A 19,651-nucleotide genomic window follows, 5' to 3' on the forward strand; every position below is an offset into this window, starting at 1 on the left:
GCCGAAATGGGTCGGTAAATATGTGGCGCTTAAGGAAGCTGTCATTTTGGAGACGCTACAGTCTAAAGTTCTGACTAAATGACTGCACACGGATGAAAGTACCGTCTGGACGCTGCGTCTTGCTGTGCCCGTACGTGCCGGAATCTGACGGGCAGTTGGACGGGGGAAAAAAAATAAAATTGTTACAGTTAAGCAACTTTCCCAGAAATGTGGATGAGTGGGGTCGAGCTAAATGTGCTAGTCGTTAGCACGACGGGTCGGGGGTGTGTGTACGTGTGCGTGTGTGTGTGTGTTCGTAGCAGATCATTCCCGTGACGTTGTCAGACACCGATAATAGAATTTCTGGTCGCCCAATCCACAGATGGCGGCAACATTTGGCCCCCGGCGTAAAAAGAATCAAATCGAATCCCTGCATCACTTTCTCCTATTTTTGAGATACTACATTTTGGGGAGGGGGGGGGTGATAGTGTGTCATCTCTCAATATACAAATCGATAATTGATTTTTCTTACTAATTTGAGGTTTTCCCCGCGGCGCACCCTCTCGCGGAAAATCAAAACACAACAGACTTCAGTGCAACAGTACCTTGGAGGGAAAGAAAAGCGGCTCGGGGAGTTGGGGGGGGGGAAGGGAGGCGTCGCGACCTAAGACTCCCCGACCCACGCCAGTACGTTGCCTTTGAGGACGTCGGTGATTTCGCAGTTGAGCTTGTTGAGCCGTCCGTCAAGGATGAAGAGCGATTCCCTGGAAGGGGTCATGAGGTACTGTCCAAACAGACCGCTGCCCACCACCACCCTGTTCCTCCCGCTCCAGGGCCACTCCAGAGCCTTGGTGGCCTCCTTCAGGCTCTTGATCATCTTGACCTTGCCGGTGGCGAGCTCCACGAACAGGACGTCGGTCTGACGGCCGGAGCTGCCGAACACGTTGTAGCGGTGGAGCTCGGTGAAGGAGCGCTGGAAGGCCAGGTCGGACAGGTGGAGGTTGGTGTGGATGTCGAAGGGCTCGCCGATCTCGCCCCGCTCGGAAATGGTCTGGATCCTCATCAGGCCGTCGCCGTCGTCGACGGTCACCAGGTAGTGGCCGTCCGGGGACATGTAAGGGGTGCCGGTGACGTCGCGGTTGGGACCGATCACGCTGTCCGTCACTCCGTCCAGGACGATTTGAGGTCGGGTGGCGCCGGTGGAATCGGGTTTGCAGTTGACGAAATAGTAGCCTCCCAGGTGGGTGTAGGCCAGCGACTTGGGGACGCAGTTGTATTGTCGCAGGCTGATGTTTTTCACGTACGCCATCGTCTCCAGGTCAATCTTGTGCAGCGCCGGCTCATTTCGGTGAAGGATGAGGCCGAACCTGGAGGCAATTCAAAGAGAGGAAGATTTCATCGATAACGTATTTTGGCTCGCGAGCCGCAAATTGCGCGTGTGCAACTCACACAGCGCAACCAAACAATGGGATGGATCACCGTTGTATCCTATACGGACAGGCATCTTTATCATTACAGGGTAAAAAACTAGATTTGAGTCACTTTCATCGGAAACAGTGGCATTTCACAATAATTACACAGCAATAACTGATATTTGCTCGATTTATGCGATCACCCCTGTAAACAGAAAGGCTTCTCACCAACTCTCTCATGCAATTTTTCATTTATGGTACTCGAATAAATGTGTGATGCTAACCGGGGACGGATTTTGAACGGCGAGCAATTCAAATCTGGATTATTCAGATTAAAAATGAGATACAGTGATCCATCGCTATAACGCGGATTACTTTTCACAGTTTCGCTACTTCACGGATTTGCATCTGCATTGTCTTCTGCATTCTGATTGGCTAAAAAGTCACTCCGCTTCTTCTCTACCTGTGCGTCAATTACGTCGCAGTTTAATATGTACACGTACGTAAAACAGCTTGCCAAATTTACATTACGTACATGCAAATTCTAACCCATAATGTTGACGAAACACTCTGGACCGACAAAAGCACCTGCGGCCCAAAAGGCAGCGGAAGATGCTATCTATCGCAGATTAAGTTAAACTTCTGCACATGCTAAGGGAAGGTAAAAGCTATGCGTCTGTAGGTCGGCATTACGGAATTAATGAATCTTCCGTTCGTTCCATAAAGAAGGAAGAAAAAAACATAAGGACGACAGCAGCAATGTATAATAGAGTATTTAATTGTAAAATAATTGTAAAAAAAAAAAAAAAAAGGTTTCTACTTCTTTTTGGAACGTAGCCCCCGCAAAAAACAAAGGTATACTGTATATAAAGTCCTGTTAGTCCCTGCTAAGTTCTGTTTATGCGGCGGTGGTTGCGCGTGATCAGACCTCCAGAACAGCCGAGTTGTCATTTTTCCCGAGCTATCGCCGTGGTTACTGGATGGATTGTCCCCGCAGTACCATCCCCACGATCTCGTATCCTCAGACACTCCTTCCAGCTCGCATTTCAAGGAAAATGTTTGCATTGGTTCACGTATGCATTAGCGTACACAAATTGTGTTGAGTGTAAAAACTTGTTAACAAACTAGTTATCGCATGTGATTATTAGTACTGGATTAACTACTTTAGGAATAGTGCAATCATCAGTTTAGCAGTGAAGACTTCCTCTCACAATAATAATAAAAATGCAATTCACCGTTAAAGGCAGGTTATAATTCAAGTGAGCGGAGTAGAAGCGAGGAGCCGGCGGGCCTCAATTAAAGGCGGGAATCTGCTGATCGATGCCGACAGTCAGCTCAATCTCGCCGCCGTTCATCTTTTATGCCATTTGAACAGCGAACCATCGGTACCTGTGAACTGGAAACGCCACGGAGCACATCATCATCTATGCGGAGCGAATCATTGATCCAGAGATTGTGTCGTCCACCGAGCCGTAAAATAGGAGATCTAAACCCTGTTTTTTTTTTTTTTTTTTTTTTTGCAGACATCATGGCGGAAGGTAGTTATTATGAGCAGGAACAAGATGAGCTGAGATGTTCATTTTTAAAACCCTGCGCTGAAGGCAAATTGTTTTGTAATACTGGTTCCGTTTTTTTTTTTTTTTTTTTTTTTTCAGGGTATGAGAGGGACTGGCGAAAGGAATATTTGGGAGTTTAGGCTTATTATCCCAAGTCTGGACTTGTCAAGGATTGTTATTACACATTAATTACCCATTCGTACCCAACCGCAGATGTGAAGCCGCACCTCATCTGGAATGGATGGAAGGAAAAAAGCATTGCAAGATGCTTGAACTTTTGTCCTGGGGGAAAAAAACAAAAATGTCCGCGCGGCCCACGTCATGTTGATCAACGCAATGTAACGCTATCGAGCCGAAAACGTCTGTCATGAAATGTATTTATGATAAGTGGGGGAGCAGGATAAAAGTCTGGATGGAAATAATCAAAATAAATAAGAAATGCGTGTTCACCTGTTCCTATATCTATCAAATATATATATACATATATACATTTCAATGTTATCAACTTTTTATTTCACATGAGGTTGGCGAATCAATAAAAAAAAAAAAAAAAACATGTTCCATGGATGAGACGCAGATCGCATCCTTTACAGAGGAATATTACCGCTTCCTTTCAGCCCCCGCTGAAATTGTTTGCTTGTATTCTAATTGTGTTGTTTGCGACAGATCAATGAGACGTGCGCACTGATTTATTGGCAACATGAGGGTGGGTGGCTGGACGGAGGCGGCCGGATGAAGGCCAGCGGTGAAAACACAGCGTCGATAACATCGTCGGCTGCCACGCCTCTGCATCCCCCGTCTCCCCGGCTAACAGGTCAACATAATACGGCGGTAATGAGAATACAATGAGAATACGGATGGTGGGCGGTGGGCGGCATCTTTGAACGAGAACCCGACCTCGCTCATAAATGACTAGATATCCGCGTGTTCCCGTCGGATCAGGTGCGCCCAATGCGTCGATCGCGAGCTACCGGTCGATGGCAAGGGTAGTGTGTGTAGATCGCGTGGCATTAAAATGCAGATGTCAGATTATCGTCCTCACTATGAAATTTGTCACTTGACTGATAGTCGGTCAGTCCGATCTGACCTTTTTTGACACGGGCGCCACTGCGCATGTGCACATAACGGCGCATTCTAGCAAGCTAGTTAGCCTCCGATTCATGTCTTCTAAAGTTTTGGGTGTAAAAATGAGTTGGGGAGCTCAAACGACGAAAAAGATTAAAACGTATCACTTCCATACCGAATGGGAGGTGGACTTTTTTTTTTTTTTATGATGTCATTTTCAAAGTGCGTTCGCCTCATCCGTCGGTCTGCCATCGCTATACCGAAAAAAGGGAAATGTGGAGCGGCATTTTCTGACCGTTAATCAAAAACGACGACACCGGCTTCCCTCCGAAAAGTGATTCGAGAAGGAGAAAGGTGAAGGAACTAAAATCCCAGCTGTCAGGACGGCAGTCATTTTTCTCACAGATAAGTTCAACTATGCTGCTGCAAGTCATCAGAATAAGGTATTTACATAAAAAGTACTCTGTTGTAGAGTGCCATAAGGGTTCATGCAGTTATGCAAGATCCACAAACATTTATTGTGTCAAGTATACTCAGTAGAGATATCAATAAATACATATTCAGCATTTTTAGTGGAGGTCGATCATTTTCACATGTTCATTTGAAAAGTAGCTCACAAGGTGAAAAAGTGTGGGCACCCCTGCGTTGGATCAGAAAGTCCCCGAGGTTGATTCGACGACTGATCGATACAATCTAAAAATATGGATACCCGCTTGTAGAAGAACCCCCCCCGGGAAGGGTGAAGATTAAGTTCCCAGACGATGCGATGTGAACGCAGCAGAGTGGCAGAACACGATCCGACAGCTGATCTCGCTGTTTGTTTGTTAACGATTAGTGTATTACACCTTCAAGGAAAGCTTGTTTTATTTCACCGGCACAAGGGCGTCTTATCCTCCGTCTGAATAACTCCGGGTCAGGACACACACGATCACACATAGACAGACAATCACACACACACATGCACTAGCACCAGACATGACATTTACAAATCACAGAAAGACCCCCCTGAGGCACAGCAGCAGGTGAAAGATGGATGTGGCGTGGTGAAATCCATCTCTGAAATAACAATCTGTGTCCAGCCGTCCCCTGGCGGCCCGAGTGACAATTTGAATTAAAATAAAATCATGCATTTATATACTCATTGACATGTGAATGGAAAAGTAAATGGGTGTATCTCTCTCTCTATATATATTTATACTGTGTAATCCCCATCTGTGAAAAGCTCCAGCATCCTGTGAGATAATTCATGATAGTTGCGCAATTCCTATTACTATTATCCCTATTTTATTACATTTTTACCTAAAAAGCCATATCTGATTTTTGTATTTGATTCACACATTTAGCATGATATTGTTGAATAGTCTGTAACAACCACTTGGATAAAATGCTGATTTAACGACAGAGAAAAATATTGATCTATATTGTAAAAAAAAAAAAATATATATATATATATATATATATATGTGTGTGTGTGTGTGTGTGTGTGTGTATATATAATCTTTTTTTTTTGGCAAATGTCAATTTTATTTAATTACTCATCAATTTATTTTCTGATATGACACTTTATCCCAAAAATGGTCAGCTCATATCTGTATAATATAATGTAAAATATTGATATATTGAAAATTTTGATGGGAAATATGTTATAACGACTCTATTTTTTTTTGGTAAATATCAATTTTATTTCATTGATTCACCCATTTATTTTCAGATATGACACTTTATCTTAAAAATGGTCAGCTCATATCTGTTTGATAAAATATAAAATATTGGTATATTGAAAATATTGATGGGAAATATGTTATAACGACTCTATTCTTTTTTTGGCAAATATCAATTTTATTTAATTATTCATCATTTTATTTTCTGATATGACCCTTTGTCCCAAAATGGTCTGCTCATATCTGTATTGATGTGCAGTAGACATCCGACAGTTGTGACTGTAAAAATTTCAGCCAAAGTAATAACACACATTTGTTACTGTATAATAATTCATGAATATTCATTTTTATTTTTCCCTGCTTTTCCGTGCATCATGGAACAGGATTAACAAGCCGCTGTCCCGTATTGGACTGCCTAAGTTTGATGTGGTATTCTGATTTGTTGAATTTACAACATAAAAATCAAGATATTCTTCTCCCCGACATTCCAGCAGGTTTAATTTATTGCAGTTGAGTTTGTGATAAGTGACAAAAAAAAGCCCTTTGAAAAGAAATTTGGACCGGATTATTAAACTGGGCTCCAATTTGCCGGCTTTAGGACTTTAATAGGTGTCGAATTCGGTTTCAAGTGTGAGTTTTTTTTGTTTTTTTTTTCATGCTCTGTATCCGTGCAGGGAAGTTTGCTCCAACTTATTTTCAGCGAATACTTGATACCCATGGACAGCAGGAAAAAGCTGTAACACACACACATACACACACACATACACACACACACTGCACAAGCTTCCCCAACTTTTTAGGTCACGGCTCCCGAAAAATAAAGGTGGCGCTGACAGGTGACCCCGGACGAATCCATCTCCGATGTGATTGGAGCAGATGAATGTTGCATGCTCGCTCAAAGTCTTATACACACACACACACAGACACACACACACACACATTCATGGCCTATTTTTTTTCATTTATTTTCCAATGCTTTCCCTGGAATTAAGTCGTTCTTCAACAGATTCTTTCATGCCAATAAAAGAGTCATCTTGGGTAACAATTAGGACACGTATTTTTTAGATTTATTAACTCATTTCTCATTTTTACTGGAGTCATTGCTAATGTTTTTATTTTATTCTAATTATTATATGATTTATTGGATACTTGACTGATTTTTTTGCATTGATTTTGAGGACCTTTCTTGTAATTTAAATGTGATTATACTTGTTTGTATATATTTATCCGTGAGACAAATTGCAATGAATGTTAAAGTGATCTCAAGCTAATATTTGTTTTTTTTACATTTTGAATTACTCTGTGTTTGTGTGTGTGTGTGTGTCACAAAATGCGCTCAGAGACCCTCTTCTATTCAGCAAGCTTATTTTCTAAAGGGCATGTACTATGACATGTAAAGAAAGCAACTTCCAAACAACATTAAGGAGAAGTGAGATCTTCTCTGTGGGTCTCGGCGGATCTAATTACAGCTGCTCTAGAAACCCTCCCCGCTCGCCATCCCATGAGTCGAGCGCTCGCTCCTCATCTAAAAAAAATAAGTCAAGAGGCCGGAGACATCTTGGAATCTTGAAAACCCCCCTGCTTTTTCTTGACCTCCCCTTGACATTGGCTCCAGCCTCAGGGTCCCCAGGTCGGCCCCCACACTGACAACTATTTTTCAATATGCTGTGCAACCTATAACCTATAAAAAGCGATTTGGATGCAATTGTTGGAAAGTAGACGGCCTCTGGCCCTTTTATAACCTGGTAATAAGCGGATCAGCTGATCACCGCGGAGGCGATTCCACTCGGTTCAAAGGACAGGCGTCAAAATGTTAAATATCGTATTGAAAAAAGAGGCCCGCGCCGTATCGGCTCTTCAGAATCACAAAACAGTCGGCCTCCTGTCCGGAGTCGGCGGCTTGACGAGGCGTCCGCGATTGCCGAGGCCAAACGACTCGCGAGTTCAAAAAAGCGAATTAACGAACCTGACGTGGTTGATGATGAGGCTGGAGTCGGGGATGAAGAAGTCGTCGACTCTGTCGAAGCGCCGGCCCACCGGCTGGGTGTGGACGGTGTGGTGAGACACTCGCCCGCTGGCCTGACTGATCACCTGCACGAGGATAAAATGAATTGGGTGCACAAGTACTGTGAGTGGATATGTAATGTAAAAAATATAGTATATGTTATAAAAAAAAAAAAAAAAGTTAATTTATTTACTTTCGTTATCTTCTGTGGTAAAAGAAGAGTCTTTGGACTATTTATGATGTTTCAGTCTTGTGCTATACTGAACTACCACACTTTTTTCCCCAAGACTGCAAATAAAATCATTATAACCTTTTTTTTTAAAAAAAAAACAAATAGCCCTTAAATGAAAAAAAAAAAGTTGAATTATGAAAAAAAAAACATCCAGAAATATGCCAATAATAGGCTTAAATATAATATAAGAAAATATTATAAGACTATGAATACATCAATATTTCTGTGAGTTTGTGTGTTTGCGTGTTTAATATCACAATATAAATGTAAACAGAAAAAAAACAGAAAAAAAAAAACACAAATGCATTTATATACAAACACTTTATATAAGTTACAAAAAGAATTTCAATTAGGACACCACACATTTAAGTGGTGTATATCTAGACTTATGATAGATACTGAAAAGATAGATTCCTTGAATAAAGAGCAGCCCTGTCCGTCGTAAAAAGAGAGTCTTGTCGGGCGATTCCATCCCATAATAACAAGAAGCCTTGACTTCCTGGGTCCTTACGCTTGATGAAACAATGAATACATTGATATCAAATGCACCTTTTTGCCTTTATGTGCCATATATCAGATAAACTCCCACAGCCACCTGTCCTCATGCTGCACCGCAGCGGGAGGCAGCGAGCGCTGTCATTAGTGGAAGTGCGATGGTAGACGTGCACATGCGCACGTGCCCGTTTGATTGTTCTATAATGCACAAAGAAAATTGCCGGTGTTGAATCTCCTGCGGAAGATGAACTCAGCCAGATGAGGAGCCGCCAATCATCCGAAACAATGCAAACGTCGAATCAAATCATGGTCATTAAAAACCAGCAGGCGAATAAAAGGCATGTTCCCGTCCCTGAGCTCAGAGCGAATCTGAATTTATATTCATTTAATTTTCGTGTTTAATCAATTTTTTACTCATTAGATTTATTCATTCAAAGAAATTTAACATCAAACACCCCCTAGGTTACTGTTAGCAGGTAACTAGCATGGGCTTCAAGCTGTAGAACACCAGCTATGGGAAAACAGATGACCTGACGACAACCTCCTCTGTGTCGTCAAGGTTACTATAACTGAGAGTTGACCTGAAAACCAGAAATGCAGCAGGCGGGCCTATTTTTTGGGGGAGAATTGATGATTGTGGATCATCATCATGAAGACTGGCATGTAGATGCTCAGCACATTGCATTGTCATTGCTTGCTTCAAAGGAATTGTATTTACTAACCAGTACTATGTTTTTATATCTTAACTTTACTCAGAGTGACATACCTGCAGAGTGGGGAAGTTCTTCTCCAGGTCTCCCCAGCTGAGCAGCCATACCTGGTCGTGGGACTTGTCATAGTGGAGCTTGACCGGGTAAGGGTCTGTGGTGACAGTCTGGAAAGAGAGGAAAACGTTGGCTAATCAGATCGCCGCAATGGTTTGGGTGCACAGCGGAGGACAAACAGTCAATGGAAACCACTAACACTCCGGAAAAGATTATTTGACAAGTAATGCAGAGGTGGCCCAGATGTAGGGATTTGGGCAAGGGTCAGGCAAAATGGGGTTTAGGGTTGGGGGAATCAGGATTAGAGGTTCTCTTTATTTTGCGTGTTTGTTTTTAACAAAAAAAAAACCAAACCTTAAGAAGCTGAACCCTTAGCCGAACCCTAATCTACTGACCCTAACCCCAAGCATAACCACTGCAATAAGCCTACAGCTTACCTGGACCCACCAACCCGGAGCCTAAACCTCACCATGAGCCTGACCTTGAACCTAAGTCTAACCCCATTCCACCATCCCTAACTCTCAGCCAAACTAAACCAAATTGACCCACAACTTAACCCCGACACAAAGCTTAACCCCGACCCTAAACCTTGCCCTGACCCCAACCCCAACCCAACTCTAACCCATAGCTGAACCCTTAGCCTAGCCTGACCCTATTCATAACCCAAATCCTAAACCACTAAACCTAAGGCTTACCCTAACCCTGAACTTTACTCTAACCCTAACCTTAACGCCAACCTAACCCAAAGCCTAACCTTTAGCCAAACGTAACCCCAACCCTAACCCACTAACCCTTGCCCCAAGCCTAAATAACTCTAACCCTCACCCCAGTCCACTAACCCTTATTCTGAGCCTAACCCCAAACCTCAGCTTTACCCTAATCTGTTCGAACCGAGCGGCGACAGATAATGACTTTTCATTCTTTAACCGCCCCTCTGAACGCAGTGGCCATAATCAGTCAGAAGAACAGTTGTGCTGAAAGGCAAACCCTCCATGTCTGGTGTCCACCTGAGTGTAAATAGCCAGCCGTGTCCAAGGTCAAAACGGGGAAACACCTGGAGGGCGGAGGATGCAGGGGTTTTCCCCTCTCTGACAGCTGGAACAAACAATAATCTTCTTTTCGGAGATGACGAACGCAGCCCCGTACGGTCCCATCGGCCGCGGTGTACTTTCTATATTTGTTTTGCTCCGCAGCCCTAATGGCATTGTTTACCTTGGCGAGATGTATATTTGTATCAGCGGGAGTAAACAGCTCCACAGAGGGTTATTAAAAACCTGAATATCATCTAGAGTCGTGGCTAATCTCCAAGTACGTTGTTGTTGGAGGAAACAGGTGTTAGCGTCGTTTCCCTGCCGCAAACATTCCCTCTCAGGCGAAAGGAGATTAGATCCCCCGTCAGTGTGCTCCCACGACTGCGCTGTCTGCAAATCCATCGAAAAACCATGCGGGGAGGGGGGTTGATCGTGTGGAACATTAAGAAATAAAAGTACAATATGCTTGTCGATGCTCAAAACTAAATTTGTTTGCTATTGTTAAATCCTGCTTGTCAGTCATATAAATCGTTCAATTAGACGATGCAAACCCGATGCTTTTTAAATTGCGCCGTGGGTTCAGGTTGTTGATTAGCGACAGCTAATATAACGCAGTGAAGCTAAACCTCCAGGCTACTGGATAATGAGCCCACGACCGTCTCTGACACACACACACACACACACACACACACACACAAAAACACACAATCCTGTTCGCTGGCAGGATCTCAGGTTATTCCCCAAGAGGACACCGAGGGGTAAACAAATGGCAAGGTGTCGGGTCTGCGGAAATAAACACAAAACACCCGGAAACCCCAGGCAACACTAAGACGAGCCCAAATGAGGCGCTGTTTTCAGAGCTCGCCCTCGACAATTTTTTAAAATTTTTTTATATATATTTCTACAACACCTGCAAAATAATATCATTACCATTATTAGAAATTTAGTGATTGGTTGACGGATTGTCGTCGCTACAAGGGTCAAAGGGTAAGAGGGTCACCGCGCAATACTTGACTTCCATAAAGTATGCACAAAACAAATATATATATTTTTTTTCTGCAAATCATGTGCAGGAACTTGTCAGAAAGAGTGTGAACATGATATGGAATAAAAACTACAACATTGCTACAATGTCACAGTATTGCACTGTGTACTTTACCTTTAAGATAATTATAAAAATGACTATTCTAATACATATATAATATCTCCAATTTCCCATACATATATCGAAGTGCATGTGGCACTTAATTTGATTTTGTAATACTTCATCAGTTATTCCTCTTAATTATTAGGTTATGACAGCCTTAAGTAATGGTAAATAATTGAGGTTTTTATTTACTTATTTATAGCCATACCTTATTAATGCTGTATGAGTTGAATGACAATCAATCAATTTAATGATCAAATAATCCAATGTTATGAATTAAATCAGTCGGATCATTCCGTGTATCTTAATATTGTAAAATCGGGCTAATCATTTTTTTCTTATTTTTAATAAACATATATACATATATAAAAAATTACGTTGCAAGAATTGAAAGTAACTGAGCATGAATCACATCATAAACAACTCGATCCATTCTGTATCCACAACCAGTTTTCGTTGGTCGATATCGGACATGATCTCCGCTATCTAATGATCATGTCATATATCGACATTTGATCCCCAAATGCTTGATGTTAATCTTTTTTTTTTTGATATGTATACATTTATATATACATATATATATATATATTTTTTTTTTTTTTCAACTGACCAAATTGTGGCCCAAATCTGCTCAGCTCCCGTATGAAGAACGACGTATCAACAGGGGTCCCGGGTAGAAAAGGCAGGGCGGCATCATGAGAGAAATATGTTCTTTATTCAGCCGCAATCAATCACAGCGGCTTACAACCCATATTGAGCCCTGAGTCATTGTGCCACGAGCCGGCTCGATCGATGAGGTATGACTGTTTGACAAAAAATATCAAAAGGAAAAATGAAAAAAAAAAAAACAGAACCCTGGACCGCAGTGACCTTGAGGTTTTCCGTTGAAGTTTAAATCTATTTCACCGAAGCACAAACATGACATACCGTTCGGTTCTATTTATTTGTCGATTTTTAACCACTTCAGCCTTGAGTTGGCGCCGAGTGGTCCGACCGCCGCTGGAGAAAACTCCCGCGGACGGGGCTGCAGGGTTACCTGGACGGCCTTCTGAGACCGGACGTCAACTATCAGCACGCGGTCCAAGGTCGGCTGCGTCACGTAGATAAACTTGTCCTTGACGTTGACCGCCGACGACCACACGCACTTCTGGACTTCATCTCCCGCCGAGTTGGGACACACTTCCTCCTGGAAAAACCAAAACAGGCACAAAAAAAGGAAAGTTCGCTTATGCGGCCGCCTGAAACGTGTCTCGATGCAGCCTCCGGGCCGGGCCGAGTCATCCGCCACAGGCTCGCCGCCGTAATTTAGCGAGCCGTCGGTCGCGGCAAGGATGACTGAAGGGCTCCAGCGCGCCGGAGTGAACCTTCCCCTTATATTTATTTCCACGGAGGCCGCGGAGTGACGGGTGCCTTCCCACAGGCCGACGGCTCGCAGTTAGATGGGCACAAGGTAATGTATGAACTCCGCTGAACTCTATCAGGGATTAAGGGGGCGCCGTGGCAACGCTGACAGAATTTATCACATCTCCCGCCAAGTCGTTTGCTCGCCGCGGCCCCCGTTATCCCCCCGTAACCGTCAGGAAAAGACCATTAAATTCGGACGGCCGCGGTGAGAAAAAGGTTGTTTCGGGATGCAAACCAGCACAGCAGGCTCCCCCTTCCGCCGCTATCAGGGTATTTTGAAGTATTACATCGTGCTTCTATTTTCTTCTCTCGGCTAATATTGAAATACCTTTCGGCAAAGCGTCCGACCGTTCGTAACACCAGATGTTACGACTTGATGATTCCCGGGAAGTTACGCCAGGCAAACTGCTCAGCAGTGTCATTTCCAAATGCGGGTTTTCATCCGGCGCCATTTACTCAGAAGTGTTTTTCTACTGGCCCATCAGGCAATATAGGAAAATGCCAATGGGGGGGGGGTGTGTTAATTATATTAAAACCAGTTTTTACTATTAACTCCAAAAATGGAAAAGTCCCATAGATGTTAATCCAAACAACAACACCAAATAAGTCTCTCCTCGCCTCCGGTTGATCGGCCTGTGCTCGCTCTCTGCGGGGGGATGTAGAGATGTGAATCCTTGTTATATTTATAATTGATTAATATCATCATTTTTTACTGGACTTTTAGTTTGGGGTTTATTTGGGGCTTATTTATATATTATATATTATATATTATATATTATATATTTATTTATATATTGTATGTAATTATTTACAATATATATTGAAATAATATATATACATATATATTATATATATATATATGTATATTTCCTGTGCTTCGTGTATTTGCAAGTGTATTTGCAGTCCCTATGTCCTCTATTGTAAGTCGCTTTGGATGAAAGCGTCTGCCAAATGTAATGTAACATATATTATTATATCATATTGTTATTATATAGCATATCATTATATTATTTTGTTATTTATCATATCATTATTTATTGTATTATCATATATTATTTTATATATATATTTCTTTATATTGTGTTCAGATTTTTGTGATGATTATTATAGATGTTATGTTAAAAATCAAAGAAAACTGTAAAAACAATGCTGGTTAATTTCTTTTGTCGTCGCTGATGGAGGGGGCTCATAAATATCACGCCTAGGTTTGGGCGGATTGTAAATGTTGCATGATATTGGAGCGAGTCGACTTCCTGTTGACTCACACTGATGGAATCACGCGCTTCCTGTTTCTATTTTTAGGATGTTTCAATAAATAAAAGTGTCTTTCGGGGGGTTCGGCGTCTATTTGCATTTATTTTTTAAAAAACTTCAGATAAATAACCCCGTCTGTTCTAGCAGTCCGTGGGAGAGAGAGACGCCGAAAAGTAGAAAAAGAGAAAAATCCCCGCCGCGGTTGTCATCGCGCCATCAACGCCGGGCCTCCGAGGTGCCGCCTGCTGACCCACACCGGTTGTTACCGGGCTGTAAATGTCAAACGTATTGCACCCGTAAGAGGTGGAAAATTGAACATTTGGTGTCTGGCTGAGGGTGTGAACGGGGGCGACGGTAATCCTGCCCGTGTTATCTGGCGCGTGGGTGCGTCACGTGCGCGTGAATTATGTAGTAACTGACGGCAAGCGGAAACCGCAGGGATGTATTTCAACCCTTCTGTGTGCTTAATTATGGAAATCCACTCTCACCGCTGATACGCAGCAGGATATTTTTTCGCATGGATTCGTTCAAATCATCAACGTCTGGGACTTTAGGGGGCGGAGGGGTTGATCCAGCAACCACAAAATGCAGGCGTGGATTTGCCTGTCCCTTTGCAATCCACTCAGACGCTGTTTACATTATGTTTCTAGGAAACAACTTCACGGGATGATTGTAATAAACGTATAATAATCACTGTTTGATCGTGTCCGAGTGGATTTCTAAGAAGGGGGTGTTTATTTGCATTTTTTTTCTGCATGAAAACCCGCCGTCTGTTAGCATGAGAGGAATTTTTCATCGCGTCTTCACTCCGGTTTGGTTGCAAATCTAGGCAGGGCTGCGATGCGCAAGTCAAATCGTAATGTATTCAAGACACCACATCAGCGACTTTTGAGGTGCAAAAAAAAAAGAAAAAAAACAAAACAACGGGAAGCTCAGAAAACCATCATCATCATCCAGAGTGTCAAGAGGAGGAACTTGATGTTGATTTCAGGCGATAAATTGCTTGGCGGAAACAGATTCTGCAAATGCAATCACATTTTCATCCTGAACGTCCCTGTCTCGTCGGGGTTTGACATATTTATACCTGCATTCTCCGCACCGGGGCGGCCGTAATGCCATTTTTTTCTTTTTCCCACGTATCCTTCGGGGACTACGGGTGTTATCACAGTGTTTATAACTGTTCAATTATCATTATTTTTTTTTTAAAGGAAAGTAAAAATCCATCCAACGTGAAATAAATACAAAAACTGTCACATAACAGTGACAACCATAACCACACACAAGCACACACACCACAGTAAAACACTCTATATCCTCTATCTAAGGTATCAGATTACCATAAACAAATTACAACGGCGATCACGTGAGCGCCATGCTGGTCGCGGGCCCTTGCGTCTACCTGAGAGCCCGCCAGAAGAAGAAGCGGCATCACGACGATCACATTGATGGATATCCTAATAGAAACGACACCTCTGCGAGGAGGGCTCGGATTATTCGCGCGCATCTCCGCGCATCAAGTTATGGGGCTCCCTTCGGTCGAACTGGAGACGGCGGCGGGGGGAGGAGAGAGGACCCCGTTCAAGAACACGTGTAAATCTAAAAGGTGTCTCGCTCTCTTTCTCTGCGCCGGATGCTTTGAATATTTTGTCGCTCGGCTGCTTGGACGATTGATGGCGATTCCGCCCGGAAGAAGGGTAAAGAGATTGCACTCCGAAGGGGGGCGGGGAGGTGGGAGTGGGAGGGCATCATTGGAGTAAGTGTGATAAGGCAGAATAAAAAATATAATAAAAATAATATGAAAAAATATATACACATATATCAATAAAGGTTACATGTATTCTAGACATTGTGAAACTCTCTGGTGATCAATTGAGCCGTAATAGATCTATAATATCCTCTGACTTTGTAATATCCCACTTTGTATCAGTGATTGAATATTTTATTTGAGGACATTTTTTTTCTTCTGAACTTGTACCTTGAATTAGAATAAAATATGAAATAAAATAAAAAAATAAAGTGTATAAAATAAAAAAATATAATAAAAAAATATGTGTGTGTATATATATATATATATATATATATATATATATATATATATATATATATATATATATATATATATATATATTTTATGTGTGTATATATATATATGTACATATATATATATACACACACATAAAAAAATAAAGGTAGCATGTACTCCAGACATTGTGAAACTCTGGTGATCAATTGAGCTGTAATAGATTTATAATATCCTCTGACTTTGTAATATCCCACTTTGTATCAGTGATTGAATGTTAATTTGAGACATTTTTATGGATATCATCTGGATGTGTACTTTGAATTATAATAAAATATAAAATAAATAGCAAAAAATATAATTAAAAAAGATATATATGCACATAAAAAATAAAGGTAACATGTATTCCAGGCATTGTGAAACTATCAGTTGAGCTGAGATAGATCTATAATATCCTCTGACTTTGTAATATCATATCATATTGTATCAGTGAATGAATTTCAGTTGAAGATATTTTAATGGATTTCATCTGAACGTGTACTTTGAATTATGATTCTGCCCCCCCCCCCTTTTATTCTAGTGGAATTCCTGCAACTTGCACAATGAAAAGACCCTGACCATTATTGACCTCTTAGTCAATCATTCTAACTAATCTGTACATGGTATTATATTTGTTTCTCAAAATATGCTATTTAAAAAAAATGTAGTAAAGGAATGATGCTCATTTTTTGCATTTGACCTTTGACAACCTTGTGAAGTCCTTCTTTTACTAGCTTATATGTCTTATGATATTTTACAAATTAATTATGAAAAGTGATGCCATTCACTTCCCTGGTTCAAGTACAAGCTTGCAGTGAAAAAAAAATATTCAGGTACTTAAAAATATTACATGCGTAATATTTCACTTCAAATGTGATCCTTTATAATTGTATAATTATCAAGGTGTAAACCTGCCCCTTCAGCGTGATTCTCTTTTCCCAGAGTAGACTGATATAAAAGTGGCGTTTCGCGAGTTCAGATCACGCGTGCTTTTAATTATTCAAGAATAGGAAAAGAAAACGGTGCGTTCAAATTCAAGACCCGCCTCCTGCTCATTTTGTTTATAACACCATGAGGCGCTTAATGATTCCCTCACCCTCTCAAATCTGTAAGGAGCTTAAAACATTGTTTTGGGCTTTCTGGACATAGCGAGACCCGGCTGATGAGATCATTGCACAATATTACCTCTTACCATCGCACCTCCGCCGTCTTGCCAGATGATAACTGACCCCCCCGAACTCCGATACAACGGCCGCTCGCTTGCATCATTAAAACCAAGTTCACCCTCCTGAACATGAAGGGAGTTCCCGGTTTATAGATTTTAATCTCAGCTCCACGTTGGTTATAAAACCGTTAAGAAATAGTTCATATGAGTAGATGGTCCTGGGTTTTATTTATGTATTTACTTTGCTTATTTTTACCTCAAGGACACGGTTTTGTGTGGAACCTCTCATGAATCTGTCTATGGTTTGCATGACTAGTTCCTGACCTCTAATATGTTCAATAGCTTAGGAGTTCAAACATTTCTGCTGCGGTTAAAAATATAAAAATGATATTTTATTAAAACCATAATAAGAAGAAAAATGTTGGTCTTGGTCATGATTTAGACATTACAAGGCTATCACCAGTCGCGTCTCAACCGCAAAACGGTGGATTTGCCTGATGACTTCGAACCCTCTGTTGGCAAACGTGCTCATGAATATTTTCCCGTGTCTCTAGATGATTTGTAGGGAAAAGAAAGTGATGAGCAATTTATTTTTCAACATAAAGATTATCACCAGAGACTGCAGCCATAGATAAATCTGTTGTTTAATTTATAGCAAGTAATTGATACCAACCTCATTTCATTTTTGTTATCATTTTTTTATGACAATAATAATAATAATAATAATTATTATTATTATTATTATTAGCAATAACGATATATGTTCTATAATAATAATAATAATAATAATAATATTAAAATCTTAATTGTTGTTATTATCATTGGCATTATCTAATGACAACTATAATAAAAATTGTTATCATCCATCCATCCATCGTCTGCTGCTTATCCTGCACACAGGGTTGCACCCCAGTCCAAACGTCTTATCTGCAGTAATATGGAATAGCCCTAGAGGTGGTGTCTATCTCTGGTAACCTATCTCCCTGGTGTTTGCACTTCTACCGCCCCGTTCTTAAATTCCTCTGAGACGGAACCCGCCTCTGCTCCACCTCTGTCTCCATACCCTCTATCATCTAGCAACTGGTCCAGGGTGAATTCCGCCTCTTGCCAAATGACTCCAGCATCCCTTCGGCCCTGAATGAATGAAAAAGTGAACGGCACCAGGGGGATCATCGTCCCCAGTCAGTCCGATGACGTTCAGCATTGAACCGCAGGGGGGCGGAAGCGAGTTGGTACTTTCGAATTGGATTAGTTACCGATGACTATGGGAGTTTGGCAAAAGAGGTTGAAGAAGATGAAGAATTGCCTGTTTTTTGTATTCAATGTTGACCATTAGTGTCTGAGTGGCGACATGAAATGCAAATGAAAGCTGATGACTTTCAGAAAAAGGAAACGTTCCAAAAGTGCAGGTGTTCAAACTCGGACGAGTGGCTGTAAAACAGAATCCCCCGTTTTATCGTTTTTCGCTGGGATGTCTTTCTTTTGTTCCCCCTCACCTGCAGAGCCAGCAGCTTCTCACTCGGCTTGATGTGTCTCTGGATTTCACACGCCACAGGCTGGATGACCTTAATGCCATCCTCATAGAACACATAGAACATGTTCCCGATGCCGAGGCCTGGAGGAGAAAAATAAACAAATATACAGATGAATAAATTGATAAATAAATTAATGATTGTAAGAATGAACCCATGCGTAAACAAATTTTAACCAAATGAATAAATGGTTGGATGAATGATTTTAAAAAAAAAATTGAATGAATGTATGAATCCATTAGTAAACAAATAAAAAATAAATAATAAATAAAGAAATAAATGCATGAATGAGTGAATACATATACATAAATAATCAAATACATTAGGAATTAAATACATGTATGAATAAACTATCATATGATTTATTCAAGAAATAAATAAATTAAAAAAAAACAGAAGTTGACTCATACATACATACATTAGCACATGCATTAGCAGTAAAAATAAAATGACTGGCCAAGTCCTTCTCATCACAGTGCAAGAAAAACAAAAAAAAAAGAAACTGAACAGCGCCACTGGCGTGATACATACCTTCCTCCCGCCACAGAATGTTCGCCACTGTGAAAGAGAGAGAGCGGTATTGAAAATAAAGGCCATAATCGATAGTATGTCTTTGCACCTCAACACCTCAACCCTTGTGTTGAGGCAATTCAGAAAGCAGAGGACGTGAAAGAAACCATCTCCTTGACATCTGGTCCAACGAATAATCGAGATTGGGCTCTGCTTGGAAATTATCTAACCTTCCTCTTGTGTTAGGGTCGCCACCGACCCGTTTTAGTTTTTAAATCCATAAAATAATCACTTAATTTTTTTTTTTTTTTTGCATCAAGGCTTCTTGACTTTGTCAGGAACCTTGATTTTAACAAAATTCAACAAAAACATTTTTTTTC

General features: G+C 41.2%; 1 protein-coding gene across 1 annotated transcript in view; it reads right to left on the reverse strand.

The window, feature by feature from the left end:
• Nucleotides 1-445: 445 nt before the first annotated feature.
• fstl5 (follistatin-like 5) overlaps nt 446-19,651 on the reverse strand; it is a 164,293-nt gene continuing 145,087 nt past the window's right edge. The window contains exons 11-16 of the mRNA XM_086158084.1: nt 19,293-19,319; nt 18,726-18,844; nt 12,384-12,533; nt 9,172-9,279; nt 7,640-7,764; nt 446-1,346 (exon numbers count right to left, since the gene is read on the reverse strand). Of these exons, the coding sequence (XP_086014210.1) occupies nt 644-1,346; nt 7,640-7,764; nt 9,172-9,279; nt 12,384-12,533; nt 18,726-18,844; nt 19,293-19,319 (1,232 nt within the window). The 3' untranslated portion in view covers nt 446-643. The remainder of the gene's footprint in view (nt 1,347-7,639; nt 7,765-9,171; nt 9,280-12,383; nt 12,534-18,725; nt 18,845-19,292; nt 19,320-19,651) is intronic.

The sequence above is a fragment of the Fistularia commersonii genome, chromosome 13, assembly GCF_037954325.1.
Source record: "Fistularia commersonii isolate RoL2024-O1a breed Wild chromosome 13, RoL_Fcom_v1.0, whole genome shotgun sequence".
NCBI lineage: Eukaryota > Metazoa > Chordata > Actinopteri > Syngnathiformes > Fistulariidae > Fistularia > Fistularia commersonii.